Here is a 9,570-nt window from a genome sequence, read left to right as displayed (position 1 = left end):
AGTCGTATATTTGTTTACAAATAATGTTAAGAAAGAAACTACCATTTCTTTTACAAAATATCTTATGGCAAACAAAATAAACGGATTCAATGTGTTCAAAAATAATTATATCAACAACAAAATCAACATTAGATCTCATACCAAGACAAAACATACCGTATGTAAACACTTACAGAACTCAAGCTTTGTTTACATAACAAAGAATTCTAACTTGTGTAACGTACTCGCTTGTAACTCAATTTTGCACTTTCAAATGACAAAGCATTTAAAAGTGATCATCGGCATGCTCGCCTAAATTACAAATAACCTGATGAATATCCGAATTTTTGCTTTCGTGGTTTGATTAAACTTCTTTTTTTATCCCTCTTTAGATAAAAGGTTGAATCCCTTATGCATTTAAACACACTATCACTAGTTTTTCGGGTGAAAAAAGTTACCATTGGCATATATACTAAATTTACCTGGTAGTTTTCCAGACTGTGCGCGAGTTGTTTCTCTTACTATTATGATACACCCATCATGTGTATTTATGCAAAAAGTCCCATTGGGGGCATTAAGGCGGCCCCTAAACCCACAATAAACAAGCAGCTATAGTACGCCCCTGGCATTTTTATTTGTACTAAGTAATGTTATTACATCCAAACCGGCAGATCGTTTCGCAAACAATAATACGGCGAGTAGGAGTGTTGCAGAAATTTTATTAATGATATTTACACTGTAGATTTGTGACATCAAAGCAGTAGAGATCATTCACAAAACACGTACATTTGTATTTACACCTTTTCAAATCATTATGCCAACATAACTACCTTAACTCGTATATCATCCATTCCACTATGTCAATGTTTTTACACATAGTAACATCCATTCAATATGTACCATTGTATAACAAAATGGTTTTCACGTAAAGTAAGTTCTGATCCCGAAAATGTTCACAAAGTATATGATAAGACAGAAGACAATAGTGACGATCCCCACCCCCAGGGATAGAGACACCAGCGCCCTCGTGCGGACGGTCAGAGTTTCTACACTGGATTCATTTCCCTCTTTTCTGGCCTTTAGTAACTGCAAATATAAACAGGACAGTGTCAAAACATGTATTGACGAGTGAAAACTATTTTCCGACCACTCTTTATGTCGTGAACTGATTAGTACATTGCATTCTTGTATGAGAAATGCTTAGGAATGATATAAAACCATTTTAACAAGAGCTTGGATTTTGGATAGTTGTGTAAAACACTTTCGGTTGGACGAAGCTATCTATTTATTGCGTAAAAACAAGTTAAAAATGACGCGGTTTCAAGCGAAATATGCGTCAATTGCATATAGTTTTAGCTCAAACGCCAGACAAATCTGGTTGATTTCAAAGAGCAATGGCTGAGTGGCCAGCAATGAAATAGACATGTCTACGTCACATTGCTGTTCGACACAACTATCCAAAGTCCAAGCTCTTGTTAAAATGGTTCTAATTGGATTTTTTTTTTAAAGTTACCGATATTTTAACCTGACAAACACGTAACATGGTTATTGAATAGGAGAGCACTTACACATGTACAATCCGTTGTACTTTAATAAGAAGTTACTCTACTTAATTAACATATTATTCCTTTCCCGTGGGAAAGAATGGTTGGGGTGTAGTTGCCTTGTATTCTACAAAGATTTGACCTACATATAAGGACTTTCCATATCATTTTCCCTAATAACTGAAAAACGCAAGTTCCTTTAAAAAGTCTATGTTATTACGAAAGAGGGGACGTTCATAAACAAGAGAGAAATCCCGCTTTCGACGAAAAAGTATTGACGGAATCGAATTATGTTTAAGTATCTACTTTTCACGTTAGGGCAGATAAACCTCAATCATGACAAAAATCTTATTGTCAACTACAACACAAAGAATATACCGCTGGATTTTTTTTACTCATCCACTAATCAAAGTCATTCAAATTCATAGCCTGACGTTTTTTTTTTACGCTATGGAGATAGCGTTTTATTACGCGATAGGCCTATATTGTTTTCAAAGTTTGATTGATATCCAAAAATGAAATGAAAATGCCACAGACATGACTGTTTATATATGTTATCATCGCTTGTGAAAACTAATGACATAAAGCTTACCTTACTGGCTGTTACAACGGCAAAAATTCCTATAGGGCAAAAACAAACGACGGAAAAAATCGAAAGAGCAAACAAGCATGGACTGCTATCCGCCGATAGGGGAGGAAATGGTCTCTGTAAAAATAATAAAAAAAAATCACCATGCCAACACACTATAAAGGTTCTGAGTAGTAATTAAAGTCTCCATTCCATAAAGCTTAGGATCAAATTCAAACGATCCAGCCAAGACTGTTTAGTTCATACGTGAAATAATTATTATAATGCCTATGTGTTTATTTGATTAATGTATGCGCATTAATTTTCAATTACCTTGTCATGATGAGATTCCACATTCGGTGAACTGTTGTAGTTGCAATTGTGTCCTCCATTAAGGTTGACCGATGCATCTTGTCCAGCAAGATGGCGGTACTCGGATACGTCAAGAATGACGTCACGGCGTGAGCACGAACTGTGTCCACCGTCAGTTTCACTGGGCGTCTGGGGATCTTGTAAAAGTTTTTCTTCCATCTTACTTACAGCATCCTCTGAAAGATATTTACGTATGCCTGTCAGAATAATTAAACAAAAGGGTCATAGGCCACAACGGCCAACAGAGACATCGTTAGTCAAGCATAACGCAAGTGGAGCACGCGCCAAATACAGTTTCTGTTTTATTTCAACAGAGTTTATATATTGAATCTCTCATGATTTGCAATGTTATATGATTTTTACCGAATGAGTACTAGTTGTGTGCTTTTTATCCCTGAGTCCTTTACAACGTTTTACACTCTCTCTCTCTCTCTCTCTCTCTCTCTCTCTCTCTCTCTCTCTCTCTCTCTCTCTCTCTCTCTCTCTCTCTCTCTCTCTCTCTCTCTCTCTCTCTCTCTCTCTCCTCACACACATCATTCGACTTGAATTTGAATGTCTATTTTAGATTTCGAAAACGCCTATATTTCATGAAAATCGATTGTAGAATATTTATACTCTGTGATATCTGCTTAATTACTCGATAATCATAAATACCCCAGGTTTCAAACGATGTTTATTCAAAAGCATGACAAATTTCAAGAACAGCCCCCCCTCTCAGCTTACCAGGTTTCAAAACACGGCGAAAAATAAAGAAGTCAATGAGGTTTTAGTCATTGAATAGATACGGATGATAACGTTGAAAAATTGTGCAAGGTATTCCGAGTGCCTTCCGAATGGCGAAAAGATGTCAAAATTTCCCATTTTATATCTCAGTAAGAAGTCTGTTTTCGTTTCTGTATTTTTTTTACAAGTGAAAAATGAAGATTTCTTGGATATTTTCCCTTTCATCGATTTCAGTCGTACGTACTTCTTTCACAGGTATGTGTATTTTTATCTTAAAACATTTTCGTTATGCAATCCTTTGTCATTTTAAGCTATTATAGTTTTTGGCTTATATCCTTTACATATTCCTCCAGTTGTGACAGAAACAATTATAGCTTGGGACAGACTATATCGTCGTGGTGTTCGCACCGTTAACCTTGTTGCAGTCCAATTCATGTTTATATGCGTCAATTCTACCGCTTTTGTCAATTATGTAAACATGGCATTTGCAATCAAAATATCTCGATTAATGATAACTTCGATAATGTACCATCGGCTAACATTGGTCCTACTCTATTTATAGACAAAAATCTATTATTAGGAGAGCGTAACTCAAATAAGCTCTAAAAGTGCATGCATAATTTCAGCTCGTTTTTCTCAATTAAACAATCAGACAAGTAACCAGCTCTTTAAATGTAATTTCGGATTTGCCTTCCGCTCTTTATTAGTCATTATTGATAAAGAAAACGTAAATTTAATAACTTACCTTTAAAATTTCAGGTATATTGTTAAACTCCAAGAGGCACCCTGGTGAATTCCTCTCCTCTATACTAACACAGTGTGTCCCCTACATCGACATTTCTCTCAGACTCCATAAATCGATTTCACTTTTTCCTGTCAGCAGCCCTTTGGTAGATCAAACAGTCAGTGCTTTGCGTGGGTAATACGTGTTCATCCAATAGAAATACAAGAACAAGAGGCAAAAACGTGAAATCATGGAGTAGTATAATGTCAACTCCAACTCACATCATTTGTGAATTTTATATCAACATCCGGTGGTTTATAACGAGAATTAAAGTATCAAGCACAAACATTACACAAATTGACGTCAGACATCGGCTTCTTTTGGAACTGATGCTTATGTTTGGCGAAACATGGATAGATTAAGTGGCGCTACGGCTGGTTTGTGATTTATTTTGGATTATTTATAAAAATTTTATCAAAAGTGCAATAAAGGCTGGGCTTTTGTCTTGAGTAGGATTTAAATTTAGTGAGATAATTGATATCAAAATGATAATAGCCATTCCTGGACCGGGTCATCGCCTCTTTGACAGCATGCACTGGTTTAACATGGGGCTAACGTCTTAACCCGTCAAGTTCATTCCTTTTGAGTTTATGGTCCTATAAAAAAAGGATATAATGGGTTCATATCAGTTTGAAGGTCGAAGCCAATTTAGGTTCAAATCTAAAGATTTTAATTCTCAAGATTTTTTTTGTGTGTGTTTTTTGTTTGTTTGGTTTTTTTTTGTTTTTTGTTTTGGTCAGCTAGGAAGACCTATGTGCTATTAGGGTTTTGCTGTGAATATATGCTTAGAAATAATATCGAACACTATTCATTCTTTAATGCAATTTCCAAACGTTTAAATTTCCGGAACTTAAAAAATGCAAGATATTTCAAAAACCATTTGCAATACGCTGAACTAGGTGTTACTACAACAATTACTTGTGCATAATTTTTATTATGTAAATTACTTGACCTTTTATTTAAATAAAAGCAATTAACATTAATTAATGTTAATTAGTGCTGTTGTTTTGTTTACGCCTCGTTCATGAACATCATACAGACAGCACTATTAAAACCACTTCCTCGTGCATGATATACAATGCACATGTACCAAACTGCGAACTGGCGCCATTGACCTAATCCCTGCCATTGCAGACGAAAAGTTGTCCAAGAGTACACTGTGGTATTGCATCGAGGTTTGTCTATCCAGTTAAAAATGAATTCTCCAAAGCGTGAATTCAGGACATAAAATGATCTGTACTTTACTGGTACAGTGTATTTTAATCTCGATAAAAGGAGCCTAATTAATTTTATTGTCCAAGTGTTGGTCATATTATTTCATTACGTTGTTATAAGCGCAACCCGGCTAGGCACGCTTGCCATTTGAAGATTCTAACTTATCCATTGATAAATCGAACTTTAATCTCCAAATCCAATTGCATTCAGAAATCTTTAATAAAAGGAATGCTGTCGTCGCAAGCAGTCGGGGTTTTAAAATGTAACGATATATTGATTGTAAAGGTGTTTTAAACGTTTAAATGCAATGATATTTATGCTAAAACGGCTTCTGTAAAATCCCCTTTATCGGACAGTATTGGGTCATGGCTTAAGAAGTTCTACAAAGTTTGATATTTCTCAATGCATTGAAATCACAAAGTCAACTTTGTCTCCAGAAAATTATCTCTGAGTGACTATTTTTCTTCTGATAATTTGCTATCAATAAAACAGATAAATTATAATATTTGAAGTCGGAATCGTTAAGACTCTGATATCCGGATTACCCCTAGCAACATTGAATGGCTGGGAACTAGAGCGGCCTGTCTCGTTAAGGTTCTGTTTACACCTGAGATTGGGACGATTAGCCTGACAATACCAGGTAACAGGAGACCCTAACAGGTAAGTCAGGATGTGTTCTTGTTATTATTTACCTATATAAGTACAATCACAGGTAAAACAATAAATATAACCTGGCATTGTTAAGTGGTATTGTTGCCGTCTGAGGGCTGTAAATCAAACAGAGTTCATGGGTATGGATTAAACGTCAAAAATATCATTGATCTTATTATCTCCATAACCTCGTTATTGCAGCTATTTATCATCGTCTGGTAAAGCTTGTTTGCAGATATTGGTACCAGAATGTGAATATACAGTCATGTAAACATTTGCTGAATTCAGACCAAACTTTACACTTTTATTGCCGAATTATTTTTTTCACGATCCCTTAGAATTTTTTTGGACCGCTTTGCCTCAGTTAGATGTGGTTTCAATCTTAATCATATGAGAGGTGGGTAGAGGCCCTCAACACACCTTTACCTCCCTCGTTTAACTGTTCTAGGTGACAAATTCCAAATATATATGACCTGCTCAAGACCACACAAAAAGATGTCATCCAGAATGAAGAGCTAAGCTATGGCTAGGCTTGCGTGCATTGTAGTTTTGCGGTTACAGAAGTCATAGCTGGCAAGATATTTCTTTCTTGTTATTGCTAGGCTACTGTGAAGGCAAACGAAAGAATTCGATTTATCGGTCATCGATGAATTTTTTGAGTTTGTCAACTCATCTTGCAAAAATGTGTATGCTGATTTTTGATAAAGGCAGTACAAGATATTTTGATAAATATACAACATGCACGTGTATATTGCTGTAATTTTGCACTATTGTATGAAATTGTATGGTACAGGGCAATCATCTTAAGATACATGTATATGTTTAGTCTCAGTTGCGTGTTGCTCTACTATAAAATTTTACGAAATTATGCTCACTTGATTTGTTGTGTGTTTTACGACTATATTAGCTAAATATATCAGTAGATATGTTGCCCAACTATTGCTTTACTGACGAGGGGTAATTGTTGCACGGCTGTCATTGTATTAGCTAGGTGTTTGAATTATGTTGAGTTGCATCGAACTGAGTTAAAGACAAAGTTTATCCGATTTGTTGAGTATAATTGCTCACAATCCTCCTTTGAGCTAGGTATATATATTGCCAAAGTGATTTGTTGCATGGAATAAGACTGTCATGCTATTTTAGCTTGCTGTACTATTATACATGTAATATGTTGTGTTGCAAGATGTTGTGTTATTAACGAGGTAAACTTGTGTTGCTCGCTTATTGCGCTGTTGGATAGGTATTTTGCCAATAATTTGTTGTACGCCTTCTGACTAAATATACTTTGATATTTGTTGTGTTGCACAGTTCAAACTTGTTTAAAGATAATTTCTGTTAGCTATGTATGTTGGATTTGTGTTGGATTTGTGTGTGTAGCACAGATATCGTGCTAATCGCTATGTAAGCTTGATTTGCTGTGTGTTGCTCAGCCATTGACTATAAGTATTGACTTAAAATCATTAATTGTTGTGATTCATGGCTAAATGATATTCGCTAGGTACATGTTCTGTATATTTGGGGTGGGGGTGCTTTTCAGTTGTGCTATTTGCTACGTATTTTTACTCTTGATTTGTTGCACAAATGAAAGTTGCTCGGCTAGCGTGCTAATGTATTATAATACTTCACTACATGTAGTTGTCTGTACTATCATACATAAGTTGTTATATGTTGCAGCAATATGGCCGATCGCCCCAGTCTACTCATAGCTCTAGTACACACGTGTCCACGGCAGTGTCCCAGGGACCCCCTTCCCACCAACAGTGGTCAGCCTACAGGGGCCCTGTCTTATTCACTGGTAAGTGTATTTATAGAGTGTATCTTTGAAAGTTTATCTTTTTAACAAGGACCAAAATAAAACTAAATACGCTAACCTTCATTCCGTTGCCTTCTTAACAACAATATGCATGAATCTAAAGATTTAGTATAGAGCCATTTATTAATCAAAGTACTGAAATACTGACGGGAGTTGATTTTATCGATTGTTATTTATTTTAAAATCAACGATATGTTATTTTGCATGGCAAGTAAATTCCTATAAGTATTTGAATTACGTACATTTTTATACAATGTAAAATGAATCCTACAGGAATTTCGTGAAAATCCAATATCAATCATGTTGTGTTATATTCAAAGAATTATTCCATCAGATTACGTATTAGTAATCGAAATAATTATGAGAAATTGTATGGATCCAACCAGACTCTCAGCTGTATCCGTTAATCTCCGACAAGCAAGAGAGACTCTATGCTTGTCGAAGATTTACGGAGACAGCCGAGCGTCTGGTTGAACGAGACTATATTGAACTCTGGCATAGGAACACATAAAATGTACGACTTTAAAAAATATCTAAATTGTTTGTACCATTTAAAATCTGACTATTTACAAGGTATCTATAAATGAGTTTCCTTGAAGAACAATGCTTAAGAACTCATTACATCGAATTTATTGATTAGAACTAAATGTTGTCAGCGGTGTTGATTTGTGATTAGGTCCAAACACTGTTTCACTTTCGGTTTGCCTGAGTAACTGCATAGGAAAGTTGATTAAAATCAACTCCCAAAAATTGTCAACGATAAGTGTAAACTGTGCATAGGCGTCGAGAACAAATTGAAAGTTTGGAAGGGGGAGGAAAGACTTATTTAAAATCTTGACAAGGCTAAAGAGGAAAAACAATAACGATGGGGGGGGGGGGGGGGGGGGGGAGGGGGGGAGGGGGGGGAGGGGGTAACCAAGGTTCATTGTAAAATTTATAAGCAGTTATAGAACGCTCTTGCTGAGGTTAATTTTTTCCGGATTAAAAAATGAAATCCAAAAAAAAGATAAATGATTCATTCATTCATTTTGATTATATATATCTTTGCAAAAAAAAAAAAAAAAAAGGCGGCCGTCACCTTTGCCTCTGTGTTCTTGATCATATGTATACTTAAACGTATAAACATTACCTGATATAATATTCTACTGCATATTGAGTTTGATTCTCAAGAATATCTGTACATTTCAGGTCCGGACGGATTGACAGATCAGCGAGTAAAGACAAGAACCGACTTCCAAATGGTCGGCAACGGAGATCGATCACCGGAAGTGACAAGCCAGATGGGATACCTGAGCAGACCTCCACCCGGGACTAAGTTCCCCAAGGCCAAAAACGGACAGATCGGCGAAATTGGCTGGCCCGTGGAAACATTCAAAATCGTGAAGGGGATCTGAGAGGGAATCATAGTTACAAATTTGTGTATTCTGTAACCTTTCGTAACCTCTCTATAGACACTCACACGTGTTTTAGACGCTGACTTTACGCCATTTCAGTATTATTTACCTATATCTATTTATCCTACCATTTCAGTATTCGAATGTTAGCTCATTTTGATTAATGTCACGAAAGAAGAAGAATTCTTTTGTATAAAGTCGTTCAGTTTTCTATCTTGTGGTTTTTGATATCTTGGGCTACTTATTCAGTTCAATGCCTGCCATTGTCTCGAGGTGTTGAATTTGATTCCAGACACACAGAAAACAAACCCATGCATCACCTGGCCAAATGATGGAGGCCATTGTCAGCTATCTATAATCTGTTTAATGCCTCCTCAGCACGAACTGTCGGAGAGAGTAATTTGTATTATCTAGATATTTCTGATTGTGCCTCCTCTCCAGTGGTTGAAATTCGAGTCCATTCGTGACCACGACACGCCATCTTGCAGACCGAATTTTGAAATTCAAGGAGGGGATGTTCGCACCAA

At 36.2% G+C, this 9,570-nt stretch overlaps 1 protein-coding gene and 1 long non-coding RNA gene across 2 annotated transcripts; one reads left to right on the top strand and one right to left on the bottom strand.

The window, feature by feature from the left end:
- Positions 1–681: 681 nt before the first annotated feature.
- LOC105334991 (uncharacterized) lies at positions 682–4,072 on the bottom strand. Its single transcript, XM_011438643.4, has 4 exons — positions 3,932–4,072; positions 2,425–2,639; positions 2,116–2,229; positions 682–1,065 (listed from the first exon to the last, which is right to left on the bottom strand). The coding sequence occupies exons 2-4, from the start codon at positions 2,620–2,622 to the stop codon at positions 901–903; spliced, it is 477 nt and encodes a 158-aa protein (XP_011436945.3). The 5' UTR covers positions 2,623–2,639; positions 3,932–4,072; the 3' UTR covers positions 682–900.
- A 1,633-nt stretch (positions 4,073–5,705) lies between these two features.
- LOC105334990 (uncharacterized) lies at positions 5,706–9,254 on the top strand. Its single transcript, XR_004596824.2, has 3 exons — positions 5,706–5,845; positions 7,511–7,631; positions 8,838–9,254. It is a non-coding gene; the product is annotated as an uncharacterized lncRNA (long non-coding RNA).
- Positions 9,255–9,570: the final 316 nt, after the last annotated feature.

This window comes from Magallana gigas, chromosome 5, assembly GCF_963853765.1.
Source record: "Magallana gigas chromosome 5, xbMagGiga1.1, whole genome shotgun sequence".
NCBI lineage: Eukaryota > Metazoa > Mollusca > Bivalvia > Ostreida > Ostreidae > Magallana > Magallana gigas.
The sequence above is the reverse complement of the archived record's forward strand: the minus strand, read 5'-3'. Positions and strand labels throughout refer to the sequence as shown.